This window comes from Rhinopithecus bieti, unplaced genomic scaffold (genome assembly GCF_001698545.2).
Source record: "Rhinopithecus bieti isolate Rb0 unplaced genomic scaffold, ASM169854v2 scaffold_11744, whole genome shotgun sequence".
Lineage (NCBI taxonomy): Eukaryota > Metazoa > Chordata > Mammalia > Primates > Cercopithecidae > Rhinopithecus > Rhinopithecus bieti.
The window spans coordinates 1,806,709-1,826,401 of record NW_016807094.1 but is presented as its reverse complement, the minus strand read 5'-3'; the positions used below and the strand labels follow the sequence as shown (position 1 = coordinate 1,826,401).

The following is a 19,693-nucleotide window of genomic DNA, read 5'->3' as shown; positions in this document are numbered from 1 at the left end:
AAAAAAAAAAAAAAAAAAAAAAAAAAAAAAAAAAGAAATGTGTGGGTTGTTTTGATTCTGGTGGGTGACCTATATGTGTGTGGTTTTTATTTTGTTTTTTTTTTTTCAGCTGCCCGTGGAGCCCCACCTCTGCCACCCATTCTCAGGTGAAGCCTGGCTTGGTCCTGTTCCTCAGGAAAAGGATGGACCTTCTCTTCTTCTCAGATGGTCCCTTCCATTCCCCTGAAACCCGCATGAGAGCTCCTGTTTCTCCAATGCAACCAACCCCTAGACTCCAAGTGTCCTCCCAGCTCACCTCCATCTATGCATCTCGTCTCTGGATTTGGTGATCAGACTCTTTATATTGACAGTAGGATCTCAAACCCTGCATCCATCCTTCCTCCAGCAAGCCCTGCTAGCCACATGAGGAACAAGTTTCCGTGTCTCCTGCCTTCCTCTTGGGGAAAGGTGCCTTGTTGTGATGAATTAACTCACTGTTGGGGCAGGGTGGGGAATGGTACTCCTTCCTTCTCCTGTCCACGGTGGGGGAAGCTTGGCAGGTATATTATATTTCATCATTTAGGAGGCTGACATGACCAGGACTTACGGGTGGGAGGGGAGCATTTTTAGTGAAGCAAGAAAGGAGTTTGCCAAGAAGCGATCTGTTTTAAAGGTCATATTTGGAGAAAGGGCAAGGAATTGGGTCTGCTTTATTTTAGGGGTATTTTGTTTTGTTCTCACCTGCTGCCCGCCCCACCACCCCAGGGATAAATTGGATATAAACACTAAATACTAATCAGTTGAACTTAACATTTAATAAAAAGAGAGGGTAAAATAAACTGAGGACCATTTTAGAACTAGTCAGTTCTCTGCAGCAAAGGGACCAGGAGCCATTTGAACCCTCTGGGACCCCTCACCCCACTGCTTCACGGTGCTAGGCTGAGGGATGTTTTTCCTCCCCCTTACCGCCCATGCCCTCAAAGGAAAAGTCACTTTTGTGGAGGGCATCATTCATTCCTGATTCACAAACCCCAAAAACCTCTGGTGGGAGATAGGAAGATAGGGCATGGGCCTAGGCCTTAACCTCAATCTTGAGTCTCCCTCAGTCTTTTCTGACTGGCCCTGAAGTTGTCAGTGGCTCTTTCTGTCCTTCAGCCCCTGGAAGGTGCTCCAGGATAACAAAGAAGGGCAGGTTGAAGCCCCTCATGGAAGGAGCTGGCTTTGTGGCGCTGCAGAGGACTTTTAAGTCCTGCCTGTACTGAAGTTCACAGCCCACCTGACTGAGCAGACTCTTCCTGTTCCTTTCTCTACCACCCTTGCCTTCCCAGGACTGCACGATTTAACACAGCAGAGTACAGAAGGGTGAAGAAGTGAGCAGGGGCTTGTGAGGATATTCAGATACTCCTCTATGCCAGGAAGCACAAAGACTTTGTTGAGTTTTGCCTCAGTTCAGTAGATCTTCCTTGGCAGCCAGCCATAGGTTGTTTCTTTGTCTTCCAGGTCCTAAAGAGCACAGAGAAAAATGGAGGTCCCCAGTCTAGGTAGGAACTGTCGTTGGCTGATTGGACGAGGACTTCTTTTTTTCCAACAGCAGGATGGGGCTTCTGGGCTCGACACACCAGATGCTTTGGTTTTCTACAACTGTTGCTACGTGTAGAGGCTGTTCAGAGCATGGCATGAGAGCAAGGAGACCATGGCTACTCTTTGAAATGGATGGGGAAAATTATCTTAAAAATTTAATCACACACATCACAGGCTTAAACTGTGTTAGGGACCTTTCCAGTTGATTGGATCACAGGCTAGAGATCTGTGCATGGTGCCAGGTGAAACCCAAGTCTCCCCAGTGCTAGGTGAGGGAGGGCTCAGCAGAGGTAATGTGTATGGGGTCTGCTGTCCTTTGCCATCCCCTAGACCACATTAACTCTGGGACAGACCATGATTAGGTCTGTCACCAAACTTTTCCTAATAATTTTTTATGTATCATTCTTTTTTCTAATCTGTTAGCAGTTATCTCCCAGAAGTATCCCTAGCATCCTGAAGTAAACAGAACTGCTGGACGTGGTGGCTTACGCCTGTAATCTCAGCAATCTGGGAGGCCAAGGTGGGCGGATCACCTGAGGTCAGAAGTTCGAGACCAGCCTGTCCAACATGGCGAAACCCCGTCTCTACTAAAAATACAAAAATTAGCTGGGCATGATGGCACGTGCCTGTAGTCCCAGCTACTGGGGAGGCTGAGGCATGAGAATCGCTTGAACCCAGGAGGCGGAGGTTGCAGTGAGTGGAGATGGCGCCACTGCGCTCCAGCCTGGGTGACAGAGTGAAACTCCATCTCAAAAAACAAACAGAAAAAAACAAACAGAACTGAGAGAGGGGATGCTAGTGGAGGGAAAAGGAGAGAGTACAAGAGTTCATACTGCAGCAGAGTTCCAGGGCAGATACTGACAAGCGACTAAACTTTGACTGTGAAGTCTTCCCATTTATTTTTGAAATGGGAGTCGATGCTTTTGTACATTATCAAAGTGTCTTTTTTTTTTTCCTCCTTTACTCACACAGAGCATCAGAATATCACGAGTAAAGCCAAACCCCCGCTTTTCACTGGGGCTGATACCTTCCTCTCCATGGCCCGCTGCCCCTCAAATTCCCCAGCACTTGGACTGTGTCACATGGATATTGATTGTGTACTTGTTGTCTCCGCCTCATGCAAAAAGGCCTGGGTCTAGATCTAGTCAGATGGGTTTTTTTCAGAGCATGTTGATGATACAACACCTGTTTAAATGTCTTTGCCTTATACATTATTTGGTCCCGCTGTTAATAATAGATTTATTACTATGTATATTTACTATTGAAGATGGGAATGTGATCTGCATAGTTATCGGTCTATTTTCTACGTTGTAAAAAGCTTCTAATATAGGGTTTAAGGTGGGCTGGCTACAAGAGCACTAAAACTCCTCACCTTTTAAACTGCTCTTTTTATCTGCTTGTGGGAATGTCGTCTCTTCCATGGAAGATTGGGTGGTCTCATGTTGAGGCTGTTGCCCAGTCCCATTAACTCCCTTGTCCCCCCGCAGAAGGAAGAGACATTTCCCAGCTAAGCACCAGGAAGCTGTGTTAAAAGCCCTTGTATGGGTTTGGTTTTGTGATGTTCTTCCCTAATGGGAAAAACTTTATAGTTGTTTCTTACTGCCCTGTGTGGGAAGCAGGGCGGTGGCCTCCAGGTTTTTAAATGAGCTAGATGTCCCTCTTCCCTTTCTCTGGTCACTGAACCTGGACCAAAGCACTTTGATATTCCAGGTGTGATTTTCTCTGTCATGGGGATTTGCTCCAGCTGCAGAGCCCCATCATTTTCACAGCCTAGGCCAACAGAGTGAGAACCTAGGGCTACCCTAGCTGATGGATGTGAGGCTGCTGTCTCCAGGAGCTCATCCCAGCCCTGCTAACTGGCAGCGGCAAGGATACTCGTCACCGGCCATTGCACTGGGGAACTCCCTCACCCCATGGCTTCCCAACTTGAAACCCAGATTTACCTCCAGGGAGAGGTGAGAAAAAAAGTTTAAATAGACTTGCTACAGAGCAACTCAGGGTTGGGGTGTGTTTTAATTCTCCTGATCACTTGAAATAATCTGTAGGCTGAGTGCTTATGGGGGTGGGGGAGAAGGGCGACTCCAGGGTCCTTCCCTTTTGTGAAGCTCTGGGGGTGGAGTGTGGGCATCTGAGGCCCTATGATGGCACTACACTGAGCTGTCTGTCCTTCTGGAACCCCAACCTGCAATCAACTGCAAATCAAATTCTTCACATTCCAGCTACAGTCTTTTTTTCCCCATTGAATCTCAGTCCCTGGCCATGTGGTCAAGGTGGCTTTCTGTTAGGCTACCCTAATTTTGGGAATGGGAGGGGAGAGACGAGGGCCATTATAACTCTGCCTTCAAGGCTCATCTCTTCAAAACAAAACAAAACTACAACCACCATTAAAACCACATGCAAAAAAAAAAAAAAAAAAATTAACTGAAGGGAGGGTTTGGTTCCATTCAACTCCACATTCATTGTGCCTTTACTTGTGTTAGATTTCTGTGCTTTCTTCCTCCCCCTCTTTGAAGCAATTAAAATCTTCCTTGATTCTTTCTACTCTTGTTTCTGGCAACTTAGTAGGTTCCTTCTGTAGTTGTCTTAAATCTCATTCCACTGGTGGCAAGAGGGGGCCTAGCCTTCTTTTCTCATGTCTAATCTTTGTCCTTTCTCATGGTGCCCTGCATGGAAGTCACAGTCAACACTGAATAAATGACTAGAATGACATGTGTGCGTGCATGCGTGTGTGTGTGTGTGTTCATCTGTCTGTGGATCAATTTCTTTTAGAAAATAATTTATTGTATGATTTATTTTGGAGTTATATTCTGATTACAGTGCTCCCTCTCCCAAATAGCATTGATTTTTTTCCCCCCTCTAAAATGTATAATCTGGTCTCAGGTTGGATTCTTTGGTACATTTCTTTCTTCTGGATGCCGTGCAGTTTAATTAAACCTTGCTTAAAACAAAAGTGAAAATGTGTACTCTTGTGTGGAATACCGCCTCAAGTGGTGGCACAGAGAGGGGAGAAAACCTTTGCCTCATAATTTGGGTAAATGTAGTGGTTTGATTCCAGGTCTTTTGAAAAGGCAGATCTACTGACTTGGGCAGAGTCATCTACAGCTTCCTGAGGGTCTTCTCTCCTCCCCTCCAGCTGTATTTTGAAAATTACAGTTCTAGTTGGCCGGGCGTGATGGCCCAGTGCCTGTAATCCCAGCACTTCAGGAGGCCAAAGCAGGTGGATCACTTGAGGTCAGGAGTTCGAGACCAGCTTGGCCAACATGGTGAAACCCCATCTGTACTGAAAATACAAAAATTAGCCAGTGTCGTGGCGCATGCCTGTAGTCCCAGCTACTCGAGAGGCCGAGGCAGGAGAATCGCTTGAATCCAGGAGGCGGAGGTTGCACTGAGCTGAGATCATGCCACTGCACTCCAAAAAAAAAAAAAAAAAAGAAAAGAAAATTACAGTTCTAGAGTTCTAGTTACCCTTCCTGGGAGATTCTGATAGTCCTTATTTTATTATTTTTTATTATTATTTTTTTTGAGACAGGATCTTGCTCTGGAGTGCAGTGGTGTGATCATAGCTCACTGCAGCCTCCAACTCCCAAGCTCAAGTGATCCTCCCACCTCAGCCTCCTGTGTAGCTGGGACCACAGGTGTGTACTGCTGTGCCTGGCTAATTTTGAAAATTTTATTGTAAAGATGAGGTCTCCCTATGTTGCTCAGTCTGGTCTCAAATTCCTGGGCTCAAGTGATCGTCCCATCTCGGCTTCTCAAAGTGCTGGGATTACAGGCATGAGCCACCACACCCAACCAGTCCTTACTTTATATTTCTGCCTAACTCCCCTTTGCGCATTACTTCAGGGGACCTAAGAGGCTTCCTGGCCTTGTGACCTTTTCCTTGAATCTCTTATAAGTCTTTCTACCTGTGTTACACGGCAGATTCTCAAATTGAGGCTAAAGGAAAGAAGGGTGGGGCCAAAGCATACAGAATGTATGTATCTGTTTTTATATGGGTGTTGGCTGTTTTCCTCGCTGCTTTTTAAGCTGAATCTTAGCTGGTTTTCTTGAACTTTGCCTTTAGGTGTAAAAATTCAACCAGACACTCTCTCCTTACTGTGGTCAGCTGACATCATAACCACTAAGGCTTAATGAGCTTAACTTGCACTTTGATCACTAGCAAAGGTCTTGAAGTTATTTCTCTTCCTCATTCATAATGGGTGTGTGTATGAATCACTCTCACATAATTTAGATATAAAAACCTATGAGGATGAGGGAGGGAGGAGAGAAAAAAAGGACTCCTTTCATTTTCATTTGTACTTCCCAGATGGGCTGAATCCCTGATTATTTGACCCATCATTGTTACTAATATGGTTAATAAACTACCTGTTTATTGATTGAATTGTTCCTCCGATTTGAAATAGCCTGCAAATGGAGTTTGCCTAAATGACCTTCGACTTCCTAACCCTATAATTCATTCTGTCTTATTGTGATGGTATTGCTAGTGCGTGTGTGTGTATGTCTACACACACACAAAAAAGGATGCCAGACAGGTTCTTCCAGTGTGATTTGATTCCTTATCCATGATACTGTGTGTGAGTTAGCAGGCGATAAGGACACTAGTTTCCTCCCTCCATTACTGAGGCAGAGCTGCCTGCCGTGAATGTGCCTCTTAAGTATTTCCCAACCCAATCTAACCATGAACTGAGTGATCCACTGGAAGGAAGCTGCCTGTCTCCAACTTCCTAGTACTCTGCAAAGAGAGGTAAAGGAACTATGGAAAATGAACTAGAACTAGAAATATGTTAACCTCAGGATTCTGACTGCTCCAGAGGATAACTGGGGATATGCTTTGCCTCTGACATCACTGGAGCCCAGTCTGGATCGTTTTCACACATAATTGAATTCATTCTCCACTCCTAGGCATAAGGGTGTGAGACTTAAAGGAGTATATGCTCTCCAGCCACAAGTGTTTATGCAAAGGGTAGATGTCCACTTGGCAAGAATGTCCTTTCCATTCCTTCAGCAAGCACTTATTGTACACTTAACTGTGTACCAGGCGTCTACAGTATGAAGATGAAAAGTCTTTTTTTTGCCGGGCGTGGTGGCTCATACCTGTAATTCTAGCACTTTGGGAGGCTGAGGCAGGTGGATCAAAGGTCAGGAGTTCGAGACCAGCCTGACCAATATGGTGAAACCCTGTCTCTACTAAAAATATGGGCGCCTGTAATTCCAGCTACTCAGGAGGCTGAGGCAGGAGGGTTGCTTGAACCCGGGGGGTGGGGACAGAGGTTGCAGTGAGCTGAGATTGCGCCACTGCACTCCAGCCTGGGTGACAGAGGTGAGACTCCATGTCAAAAAAAGTATTTTGTTTTTTCCAATTTGGAAATGGGGTCTCGCTATGTTGCTCAGGCTGTCCTCAAACTAGGCTCAAGGGATCCTCCCACCTCAGCCTCCTGAGTAGCTGGAATTACAGATGCATGCCACTGTGCAAGGCTAAGACATGGTCTTTGACTCCAAGGAACTCATAGTTAGTAGACTTCAGGATAGCTACCAGGAGAAGCCTATGCAGGGTATTAAAAGGCTTTATGAGAGTTAGCCAGGGAAGATGGAAGGTGAGTGACATTCCAGACACAGGAAACAGCAAAAACAAAGGCAAGAAACAAGAAGCAAGAAGCAAGAAACAATATGATGTGTACCCATCACGTTGCTGGAGGCTCATTATTAGTGCAAAGGAAAAGCTTCCAGTAGATAACCTTTCAGTCCTGACATTCTGAGATTATTTGCCTGCTTCCACGGTGGTCATTTACACCTGTAGGCTTTTCTTGGACCACTGCTATGTTTCCTGGTGTTTTCTTTCTTTTCCTTTTTCTTTCTTTTTTTTTTTTTCTTGAGGCGGAGTCTTGCTCTCTCCCCCAGGCTGGAATGCAGTGGCGTGGCCTGATCTCCGCTCACTGCAAGCTCCACCTTCCGGGTTCACACCCCCTTCCGGGTTCACACCATTCTCCTGCCACAGCCTCCCAGGTAGCTGGAACTACAGGCACCCACCACCACCACGCCTGGCAAATTTTTGTATTTTAGTAGAGACGGGGTTTCACTGTGTTAGCCAGGATGGTCTTGATCTCCTGACCTCATGATCCCCCCGCCTCAGCCTCCCAAAGTGTGGGGATTACAGGCGTGAGCCACCGCACCCAGCCGTATCCTGGTGTTTTCTAGGCTTCAATATGCATGCTAAGTACTCATAGCTGCCTCTGCTTTCTCCTTGTAACCAAGGTAGGTTGTTTACCATAACCACCCCTTAAAGCTGGCTGGGGCAATTTTTAGATGCCCATGTTATAAAGATATGAACAGTGAAGGTTGCTTCCTGAGTTCTGTTGTCCTACTAAGACATCAGAAATACCATCTAGTCCTTTTAAAAGCTTCCATTGTGGCCAGGAGCAGTGGCTCACGCCTGTAATCCCAGCACTGTGGGAGGCTGAGGTGGGTGGATCACGAGGTCAGGAGTTTGAGATCAACCTGGCTAACACAGTGAAACCCCCTCTACTAAAAATACAAAATTAGCCAGGCGTGGTGGCGCGTGCCTGTAGTCCCAGCTACTCAGGAGGCTGAGGCAGGAGAATGGCTTGAAACCAGGAGGTGGAGCATGAGTGACAGAATGAGATTCTGTCTCAGAAGAAGAAGGAAAAAAGCTTCCATTGTGTGGTAACTTTCTCCATTCATGACAGCCCATTTTCTTCACTTTTGGAGTTTTCAGCTGCTAAAAAAGCCTTCACAAAATGTACTCCACCATCTCTTCCTGTTTAGAATCTGAATCTGTCTAATCATCCCCCTGTGATAACATGGTCAACAGTTTGATGTTCTGTCAGAGTTCAGAGTTAAAATTCTAGCTTTTCCACTTACTAGTTGTGTGACCTTGGGCAAGTTTTCTGAACTCCCCTCTACTGTAGTTCCTTCATTTGTAAAATGAAATAACACCAGCTTCGTGGGGGTGCTTGTGAAGATTAATAAGCTGATGTAGGTAAAATACTGAGCACAGTCCCTGACATACACTTAAGCACTCAATATTGGCTCTCTTCATGAACTAGGTACCAATTAACTGATGATCGTAATATTGTTGCTTTCCTCTTTCTAGGCTTTATGGCTCTATTTTATTTGTTACTGAGGGGTAAAAGATAAATGTTTACCATCACCTAGAATTGGGTTCTGGCCTCTAAAGGAGCCTGAGGCTTAGATGAGTTACTGGCTTTGGAAGCTGGCCTCCAAATTACTGCGCTAATTTATATTTTTCATTAAAAACTCAGCTTGCCTCTTCTATATAGCTGTCTTCCCTGGCCCTGAAACCCTAGTGTTTCGCCATAAAAGATTTTAAAATTAAGGGGTCATAATTCTCTCCCCACGATGTGTGGATTAATGGTAAGAAGGTGCACAGAACATAATATTCTTAGGTTGAACGAAATAAAAGCAAAGATTTGGCTGTTTCTCATCTTTGAAGCACAAATCAAGAGATACTATGATGAAGCATAGTTTTTCTTTATATAGGTGTGTAGAACTTTATCAAAAAAATCACTAGTTCAGCCATCAGTAGATCTGGATCCTAGGCTTTTCGCTGTCACCAAGATGCTGTGACCTCTAACCTTGTATACAGGTTTGCTTTGTACTTTGCGAGGTTGAGCATTAGAGAGGTAAGTAAAGTGCCTAGCATCATACCTGGTGCACAGAACCCAAAACGGTAGGTATCATGTAGCAGTTCTGAAAATCTAGCCCATCAGGATGATGCAAATGGGTACGTGCGGCAGTGAGAAGGGGAACCACATCTTGACACATCCGGTCGAAGGAAGAACGCGGAAGTAGAGTCGCGCGGCAGCAAAGACTACGCCTCCCACCGTGCTTTGCGGCGGGGCCGGCCCGCCTTACCCAGAGTCGCCCTGCAGCGATCGCGCGTCTTTCCATCGAGGCCCCGGATGTAGAGTCCCTCCCACCCGTAGAGTGGTCATGGCCTCACAGTGTCGCTAAGACTTGGGGCTCTCTCATTGGCTGTAACTCTTCTACTGGATTGGAAGCAAAAAAAGAGGCGGTGCACAAGGCGAACGGCGCTGTGACTACAGCCAATCAGAAGCGAGGCCGGGCTTTGGCGGGAGGTGGGAACACTGTGGCCATTCGAATTTGGCGCTAGCGCGGCTGGATTTTGCTGCTGCCGCTGTGCAGTTTTTTCAGGGGCTTGTGGTGGTGAGTCCCTGAGGCTGCGTGTGAGAGACGTGAGAAGGATCCTGCACTGAGGAGGTGGGAAGGAGAGGATTGCTCGAGGAGGCCTGGGGTTTGTGAGGCAACGGAGTTGCGTGAAGGCTGCGGGTTCCGGCGAGGCCCGAGGTAAAGTGAAGGTAAAAGAGCTGAGCTCGCTGGCAGTTTGAGGTCAGGATCAGGGAAAGGGCAGGTGCCCTCGGGGTAGTTATAGCAGTTGTGCGTGGTGTGAAGGAGCTGAAAGTTGTAGGAAGGAAATATTCTGGGGTGCGTTGAGAGCTGCCTAGAATGAGGACTGAGTGCAGAGGCGGAGAGAACTGAGGGAAGACTGAACTGTAGTGTGAGGGCTTGGGAGAGAAGAGACTAAATGTGGCGGATGCTGGGCTGAACTGGTGGTAAAGACACCCCGCGTGCCTGGAGAGAGGGAATTAGAAGTTCTATATAAATCAATTCATGTAACTGTTTTTTTTTTTTTTTTTTTTTTGGAGACGGAGTCTCGCTCTTGTCGCTTAGGCTGGAATGCAGTGGCGCGATCTCCGCTCACTGACTGCAACCTCCTCCTCCCGGGTTCAAGCGATACTCCTGCCTCAGCCTCTAATAGCTGATACTACAGGCGCCGGCCACCACGCCCGGCTAATTTTTTTTTTGAGACGGAGTCTCGCTCTGTCGCCCAGGCTAGAGTGCTGTGGCGCGATCTCGGCTCACTGCAAGCTCCGCCTCCCGGGTTCACGCCATTCTCCTGCCTCAGCCTCCCGAGTAGCTGGGACTACGAGTGCCCGCCACCACGCCCGGCTAATTTTTTGCATTTTTAGTAGAGAAGGGGTTTCACCGTGTTAGCCAGGATGGTCTCGATCTCCTGACCTCGTGATCCACCCGCCTCGGCCTCCCAAAGTGCTGGGATTACAGCCGTGAGCCACCGCGCCCAGCCGTAATTTTTGCATTTTTACTAGAGACGGAGTTTCACCATGTTGGCCAGGCTGGTCTCGAACTCCTGACCTCAGGTGATCCGCCCGCCTCGGCCTCCCAAAGTGCTGGGATTACAGGCGTGAGCCTCCACGCCCTGCCTATTTCAGGTAGCTTCTTATTGCATTGCTCAATTGGTTAAGAACTTGGGCTGTGGCGCCAGAATGCCTGGGGTTACATATCTGTTTTTCTGTGACTTTGGGCCACTGTTTATCTCAGTTTTCTCATGTGTAAAATAAAGGCTAATAGTAGTACCTACCTCTTTAAGATAGTTGTTAAACGAATTGGTACCAAAGTGTTTATAACAGCCGCTTCCACGTAGTAGGTAGACAACAAATGTCAGCTGTTCTTGCATAGATTTGGATGTGAAGCAAAACTGAATGCTAAAATATTGTGATAACATAATTTACTTAGGAAATAAGTGCTAATCATCAGTATAAATTCATTTATTCTCTTCACTTTCACATATTGACTAGTTGTCCTGTTATTTTTTTTTAATCTAGCTGTGCTGCCATCATGCCTCAAACTCGATCCCAGGCACAGGCTACAATCAGTTTTCCAAAAAAGAAGCTGTCTCGGGCATTGAACAAAACTAAAAACTCAAGTGATGCCAAACTAGAACTGACAAATGTTCAAGCTGTAACCTGTTCTCCTCGTGTAAAAGCCCTGCCTCTCAGCCCCAGGAAACGTCTGGGTAAACCATCCATTATATCACTTTTTCACTAGCAGCTCGTGACCTTTCTTTTCTCAGTAAGATGTGTGTCCAGGCCGGGCGCGGTGGCTCAAGCCTGTAATCACTCTTGGGGAGGCGGAGACCAGGCGGATCACCTGGACTGGGTCAGGAGATCGAGACCATCCTGGCTAACACGGTGAAACCCCGCTCGCTAGCTAAAAATACCAAAAACACTAGGCGCGGGCGGAGGTGGGACCGTCCCGTGTAGTCCCACGGCTTACTCAGGGAGGCTGAGGCAGGAGAATGCTGTGAAACCCGGAAGCAGAGCTTGCAGTGAGCCGAGATTGCGGCCACTGCAGCTCCATTCTGGGCGGAGCAGATGCGAGCGACTCCGCCTTAAAAAAAAAAAAAAAAAGAAAAAAAAAATGGATGTGTGCCTTGAAGGACGGTTTCTAATTTAGTTAAGACTTTTGTTTTTTTTTTTTTTTTTTGTTTTGAGTACAGTCTTGCTCCATTCTGCATCCTGGAGTGCAGATGGCCGCAGATCTCAGCCACTGCAACCTCTGCCTCCCAGCGGTCAAGACGATTCTCCGCGGGCGGGGCCCTGGTAGCCCCCAAGTAGCTGGGATTACAGGCGCCCACCCACCACACCCAGCTAATTTTTTTTTTTTTAGTAGAGACGGGGTTTCGCCATGTTGGCCAATCTGGTCTCTGACCTCCTGATCTCAGGTGATCCACCTGCCTCAGCCTCCCAAAGTGCTGGGATTATAGGCGTGAACTACCGCTCCTGACATAAGACTACTCTTCATTTTAGTTATTTTCAGAATGGTTGCTAAGTGCTTACCAAACTCCAGAGTTAAGCCACTTACTGAGGTCACTTTCTGAACTACTTAATAGGTCTGATCTTCAATTCCTTAATGCTGAACTTAGTTCTGTCAGTGTTTTAAGTTACCTTGTAGTTACATGGTATTATGAAACTTAACCTCAGTTATTTGTGAAATTAAAAGAAACAAAAAGGTGACGTGCTGGATATTTTCCGTCCTTTAGAACAATGGTTGGTAATTCTTTCTTGTTTTGGAACATTTGTTTTTAAATGGGAGGGTGATTTGGTTGTTTCTGGAGACATGTTTGGTTGTTACAGCTGGGTGTTGCTACTGGCATAGTGGGTAGAGGCCAGGGATGCTGCTAAATATTACAATGCACAGGACAGCTCCTTGACAATGAAGAATTATTTGGTCCAAGATGTCAGTGGTGCCAACGTTGAGAAAACCTGTTTCAAAACAGCCTTACAATTTCATCCTGGTAAAACCCGTTTGGTTTCTACTAAGTGCAGTAGTCCTCACTTATCTATGGGGGATACATTCCAAGACCCCCAGTGGATGCCTGTAATTGAGGATAGTACCAAACCCTATGTATACTGTGTTTTTGATCTGATAACCAAGTCAGCTACTAAGTGACTAGTGGGTGGATAGCATATACAGTGTGGATATGCTGGCTGAAGGGATGATTCATGTCTCTGGTAGGATGGTGTGGGATTTCATCATGGTACTAAACAGCATGCAATTTAAAACTTGTCAATTGTTTATTTCTGGAATTTTCCATTTAGTATTTTCAGACTGAGGGTAACTAGAACCGTGGATGAGGGCACTACTGTAGTAAGATCAGTGGTGCCATCTTGTGGCCAATATTTGCTGCTAAGTGAGAAGGCATTTTATGTTGGTGGTTCTAAGGTAGAAATTCACCTCTTTCTGGGAGAGGCAGAGGTCTTGCACATCCTTTTACTATCCAATGCTATGAGTGACTACATTTTGATTTTATTATGTTTCAGGTGATGACAACCTATGCAACACTCCCCATTTACCTCCTTGTTCTCCACCAAAGCAAGGCAAGAAAGAGAATGGTCCCCCTCACTCACGTACACTTAAGGGACGAAGATTGGTATTTGACAATCAGCTGACAATTAAGTCTCCTAGCAAAAGAGAACAAGCCAAAGTTGACCAAAACAAAATACTTTCTTCAGTTAGAAAAAGTCAAGAGATCACAACAAATTCTGAGCAGAGATGCCTACTGGAGAAAGAATCTGCATGTGTGAGACTATTCAAGCAAGAAGGTTTGTTCTTCCATGGCAACTGTTAGTGCAGCCATTGTAACCAAGGCTGATGACTCCAAATGAAACCACCCAGTGGGTCTTCTCAGTCACCTTCTGTTGTGTCTAATTGACCTTTTATGTCTGGCACAGGCACTTGCTACCAGCAAGCAAAGCTGGTCCTGAACACAGCTGTCCCAGATCGGCTGCCTGCCAGGGAAAGGGAGATGGATGTCATCAGGAATTTCCTGAGGGAACACATCTGTGGGAAAAAAGCTGGAAGCCTTTACCTTTCTGGTGCTCCTGGAACTGGAAAAACTGCCTGCTTAAGCCGGATTCTGCAAGACCTCAAGGTACATTGAGAGTCTGAATTATGATGCTCTTGGTAAATGATACTTGGGTGTTTTGTTTTGTTTTTGAAACAGGGTCTCACTCTGTTGTCCAAACTGGAGTGCAGTGGTGTGATCTCAGCTCTCTGCAGCCTTGACCTCTTGGGCTCAGGTGATCCTCCCACCTCGACCTCCTGGATAACTGGGACTACTGGCACTCACCACTACACCCAGCTAATTTTTTGTAGAGACAGGGTTTCACCATGTTGCCCAGACTTGTCCTGAACTCCTGAGCTCAAGCAATCTGCCTGCTTCAGCCTCCAAAGTGCTGGGATTACAGATGTAAGCCACTGTGCCTGGCCAGCACTTAGTTTTTAAGAGTTAAGAAAGAGGGCTAGGAACAGTGGCTCACACCTATAATCCCAGCACTTTGGGAGGCCGAGGTGGGCGGATCACCTGAGGTCAGGAGTTCGAGACCACCCTGGTGAACATGGTGAAACCCTGTCTCTACCAATAATACAAAAAAAAAATTAGCCGGGTATGGTGGCAGGTGCCTATAATCCCAGCTACTTGGGAAGCTGAGGCAGGAGGATCACTTGAACTTGGGAAGCAGAGGTTGCAGTGAACTGAGATTGCACCACTGTACTCCAGCCTGGGTGACACAGCAAGACTCCATTTCAAAAGAAAAAGGAAAAAAAAGAGTTAAGAAAGAGTAGGCCTGGTGTGGTGGCTCACGCCTGTAATTCCAACACTTTGGGAGGCTGAGGTGGGTGGATCACCTGAGGTCAGGAGTTCAAGACCAGCCTGGCCAACGGGGCAAAACCCCATCTCTACTAAAAATACAAAAATTAGCTGGGTGTGGTGGTGCATCCCTGTAATCCCAGCTACTTGGGAGACTGAGGCAGGAGAATCACTTGAACCTGGGAGGCAGAGGTTGCAGTAAGTTGAGACTGTGCCATTGCATTTCAGCCTGGGCAACAGAGTGAGACTCTTTCTCCAAAAGAAAAGAAAAGAAAGAGTAGAAGTTTAGAAGATTGAAGGTTTCTTCAAAACAAGACATTTGTAATTTCATTGTTTAAGTCTTTCCAAATGAAAGTAGAGCTTCCTTACGTGCTGTTAGCTCTTTAAAGACATTTTAGGCTCTATCAGATCTTTATTTTCTGAGGCCAACATAACTACCATGTTTGCATTTTTTTTCCAGAAGGAACTGAAAGGCTTTAAAACTATCATGCTGAATTGCATGTCCTTGAGGAGTGCCCAGGCTGTATTCCCAGCTATTGCTCAGGAGATTTGTCAGGAAGAGGTATCCAAGCCAGCTGGGAAGGACATGATGAGGAAATTAGAAAAACATATGACTGCAGAGAAGGGCCCCATGATGTAAGTATTGTTCTGCTTCATGTTGCTCTGTGAAAATCTGCAAGGTCTGTTGCCCATAAAAAGTACATTTTGTATATTTGCTCTCTGAAGGATAGTTACATAAGCTTAAAGGGAAAGAAGAGAAGGAAGATACACCTAGTTTTAAATTGGATTACTTGTAGATGATGTGGAGTATCCTTGTAGCAGTAACTAGAGATAGGATAGATTATGATCTTTAAACTGGTCTGAGCTTTAGGAAAGTGACCTGAAGTCAGCCTATACCAAACATTAGAGGGTTAGGAAGGTGAATATGGATTCTAACTGTTTCTCTTTTTATAGTGTGTTGGTATTGGATGAGATGGATCAACTGGACAGCAAAGGCCAGGATGTATTGTACACACTATTTGAATGGCCATGGCTGAGCAATTCTCGCTTGGTGCTGATTGGTTAGTGCTCAATTGTTAATGTTACATGGTGGTTTTAAAGTATTTTTTTTTAAAATATATATTCAGCTTATTTATCAACTATTTTATCTTAAACCAGCTTTCTGCCTTGTCAAAATAAGAAAGTTAAATGACTAGGTACATCTTACCTAATAGATATATCTTATCAACTGGGATGGAGTAGGAGACAACTGGGAAGCAACATTAAGATGCTAGATTCTATAACTGGAAATTTATTTAGCTTTCAGAGGATTTAGTTTTCCCTTTAGGATAATGTGACCAATGATCAATGTTGTTGATCTCCTCCTTAGGTATTGCTAATACCCTGGATCTCACAGATAGAATTCTGCCTAGGCTTCAAGCTAGAGAAAAATGTAAGCCACAGCTGTTGAACTTCCCACCTTATACCAGAAATCAGATAGTCGCTATTTTGCAAGATCGACTTACTCAGGTCAGTGCCAACTATTTTGCCAAATTATGTGTTCCTTGGATCACCTGTGCTAGGAAAATTTAACAATAGTTTTAAAATATTTTTGCCTTGATTGCTTTATTAATGGAGCAAGAAGTTCCTATGGACCATAGTGAGAACATTTTTATGTGAATTTCTGCTTCATTCATTTACTGGGTGTCTCAGTGTTGAAATAAAATCAGGAGTTAGAGGAATTTTGAGATGGAGTTTTGCTCTTGTCGCCCAGGCTGGAATGCAATGGCACGATCTCGGCTCTCTACAACCTATGCCTCCCGGGTTCAAGCGATTCTTCTGCCTCAGCCTCCCGAGTAACTGGGATTACAGCACCCACCACCACGCTTAGTAGAGCTTGGGTTTCACCATGTTGGCCAGGCTGGTCTCAAACTCCTAACCTCAGGTGATATGCCTGTCTCGGCCTCCAAAGTGCTGGGATTACAGGTGTGAGCCACTGTACCTGGCCTCAAGTGCTTTCTTTAATGACTTTTAAAAAATAGGGCCTATGAGAAAACTTTTTCTGTTGAAAGTAACTAAATAGATTTTTTATTTTTGCTAATTTCAGTTCTGATTGCTTTTTTTGCATTTATGAACTTCTACCACATCCGTACAAAATGCTTAAATGTGTGAAAACTCTCAAATATCTCCATTATTTATGAGAAGAAAAGGCATCTTTTTGACCCTAAAGAGTTGCCAATCAAGTTTAGGGTTAAATGTGAAAATATTTATGCTTGGGACCTAAATTACCAAGGGAGAATCTTATAGTTCAAACTGTCATATTCTATGTCTTGTCTTAAGGTATCTAGAGATCAGGTTCTGGACAATGCTGCAATTCAATTCTGTGCCCGCAAAGTCTCTGCTGTTTCAGGAGATGTTCGCAAAGCGCTAGATGTTTGCAGGTGAGTTATGGCACTGTTGCCTCCTTTTATTAAAAACAAAAAGAAATGCTGTTAATTGTCTCATGTAACTCAAGTGAATGTGGCTTAAGAGGCTCTGTTCTGCTACTTTTTTACGCTCAGAAAGGAGGACTTGTTTCTCAGTGGGGAGCTCTGGATTTCCACCGTGTTAATGTCTGAAACATTATCAGTCCATTACCTACAGAGGGAGAAACAAATGAGATGTTGCTGGCACTCCCTGTGGTGATTATAGATTGGTTAATTACATTTGTATTAAAAAAGACTCCAGTTTACTTTTCCATTAGCTGGTCTCAAGCAGGTTTATTTATGGACCTGAACCATCTTTGCCTTTAGACTTTTTCCCTTCCTTTCCTTTTGTGAGCACCCCTTCTTCCCTCCAGTTGGTGGTCCCCCATAGTTGTACTCCAGACCTCTTTCTCCCTTCCCATCCCCCTGCCCCTCCTGCTGGGGAAAGCCTCTGTGCTGACTGATGAAATTTCTTCCTTCCCAGTAGGGACGCTGGGTCCATTAAAATGATACTTGCTGTGCTGGCCTGCTGGTCCAACCTCCCCCTATTGCCATGCAGAAGACCCAGGTCTGGCTTATGGCTTCCTGTGGGCAAAGTACTTTGGAGAGAGCAGTGGGAGAGTAAGCTCTCCCTATTGCTAGATTGCATGATCCTGAATTTGAAAGTTTCCCCTAATCAGCAAACTACTTGGGTAAAGACTGCAACTATGAGCAATTGTCATGTAGGCTAGCGTGGTTTAGCCTACACATATCCTATGTATATATAACTGAAGATATCTCTTTTAGGTTTGGTGTGTATGGGTGGTGCTGGCTCCCTTTAGTTAGTCACCCACACTACATATCCTCTCTCCTACCCATGACATTTTCTCCTCATCCAAAATGTTATCATTGGCTTAATGTATGATGACCTACTTGGCATCTATTAGGAGGAAACCATTGAAGTTTCTCAAATCTGACGTCCATGAATTATTTCAAAGCAATTAAGTCCCTTTATCTGAGAAATAACCCAGTTTTGTTTGGGGGCTTTAAAATTATAAAACATCATAATTTTAAAGTTATACATAGGATATGTATAGGCTAAACCATGTTAGCCTACATGACTATTGTTCATAGTTGCAGTCTTTAAGCAATGGTCATTAATGTGCCTGCTTTTGAGGCTGGTGGTTTGGTATGGTGTTTGGTTTGGCTCAGACTAAATTAATTTTAGAAATTTTTTTTATAGGAGAGCTATTGAAATTGTAGAGTCAGATGTCAAAAGCCAGACTGTTCTCAAACCACTGTCTGAATGTAAGTAGTTTATCTTCTTCTTGTCTTCCTTTGTAACTGGAAGCTTAGCTTTTCTGAGGAAAGAGGTAGAAAGATTAAATGAACATAGTTAAATCCAAACTCACCCATTTTTATGTGTGTCTGTGTTTTTAGTCTGTTTCATCTACTTTATTTCAATCTTGCCTGCCAGTACTATAGTTCATGCATTACTGGAAATGAGTTCCCAGGGTATTGCGTAAATGGCTGGGACAGAGTAAGTTTTCTTTCCAAGCTCTAGAAATGAAACTTGTAGACAATAAGGTTGGATCAGCTCTCTGGGTGCTTATGTTGCATGGACTTTAGGTCTCAATATAGGTGAAAGCAAAGCCTGATAAATAAGGGAGAATTGGGTAAAAGAATTGTGAGGCCAGAGGCCCGGTGCAGTGGCTCAAGCCTGTAATCCCAGCACTTTGGGAGGCCGAGACGGGTGGATTACGAGGTCAGGAGATCGAGACCATCCTGGCTAACATGGTGAAACCCCGTCTCTACTAAAAAAATACAAAAAACTAGCCCAGCGAGGTGGCGGGCGCCTATAGTCCCAGCTACCTGAGAAGCTGAGGCAAGAGCATGGCGTAAACCCGGGAGGTGGAGATTGCAGTGAGCTGAGATCCAGCCACTGCACTCCAGCCTGGGCGACAGAGTGAGACTCCGTCTAAAAAAAAAAAAAAAAAAAGAATTGTGAGGCCAGGTATGGTGGTTCACACCTGTAATCCCAGCACTTTGGGAGGCCGAGGCGGGAGTATCGCTTGAGCCCAGGATTGTGAGACCACCCTGGGCAATATAGTGAGACCTTGTTTCTACAACAAAATTTTAAAATTTTTGCAGCCATTAGAAATATGAGTTCATGTCCTTTTTAGGGACATGGATGAAGCTGGAAGCCATCATTCTCAGCAGAGTAACACAGGAACAGAAAACCAAATACCACATGTTCTCACTCATAAGTGGGAGTTGAACAATGAGAACACATGGACACAGGGAGGGGAACATCACACGCCGGAGCCTGTCAGGGGTGAGGGCTAAAGGGAGGGAGAGCATGCGGGACTTAAAACCTAGATGATGGGTTGATGAGTGCAGCAGGCCATCATGGCACATGTATACCTATGTAACAAACCTGCACATTCTGCACATGTATCCCAGAACTTAAAGTTAAAAAAAAAAAAAATAGACAAGCATGGCGTGTGCCTGTAGTCCTAGCTACTTGGGAGGGTGAGGCAGGAGAATCACTTGAGCCGGAAAGGCAGAGGTTGCAGTGAGCTGAGATCGTGCCACTGCACTGCCAGCCTAGGCAACAAAGTGAGACTGTCTCAAAAGAATAATAATAAGAAAAATTATAAATTCAACTTGGGATAGATATCTCAAGCTTTTTTTTTTTTTT

At 45.1% G+C, this 19,693-nt stretch overlaps 2 protein-coding genes across 3 annotated transcripts in view; both read left to right on the top strand.

Annotated features, from left to right (window-relative positions):
- The window catches only part of WIPF2 (WAS/WASL interacting protein family member 2), a 69,882-nt gene extending 63,944 nt beyond the window's left edge, over positions 1-5,938 (top strand). Inside the window, 1 exon segment of the mRNA XM_017880216.1 lies at positions 110-5,938. Within this exon segment, the coding sequence (XP_017735705.1) occupies positions 110-150 (41 nt within the window). The 3' untranslated portion in view covers positions 151-5,938.
- A 3,508-nt stretch (positions 5,939-9,446) lies between these two features.
- Positions 9,447-19,693, top strand: part of CDC6 (cell division cycle 6) — a 16,133-nt gene continuing 5,886 nt past the window's right edge. The window contains exons 1-9 of one of the 2 annotated variants that reach the window (XM_017880214.1): positions 9,447-9,906; positions 11,244-11,434; positions 13,242-13,523; positions 13,653-13,852; positions 15,030-15,205; positions 15,524-15,630; positions 15,939-16,078; positions 16,889-16,989; positions 18,236-18,300. In XM_017880214.1, the coding sequence (XP_017735703.1) occupies positions 11,257-11,434; positions 13,242-13,523; positions 13,653-13,852; positions 15,030-15,205; positions 15,524-15,630; positions 15,939-16,078; positions 16,889-16,989; positions 18,236-18,300 (1,249 nt within the window). In that variant the 5' untranslated portion in view covers positions 9,447-9,906; positions 11,244-11,256. Of the gene's footprint in view, positions 9,918-11,243; positions 11,435-13,241; positions 13,524-13,652; positions 13,853-15,029; positions 15,206-15,523; positions 15,631-15,938; positions 16,079-16,888; positions 16,990-18,235; positions 18,301-19,693 lie in introns of both variants that reach the window. The other variant, XM_017880215.1, reaches the window with a different exon arrangement.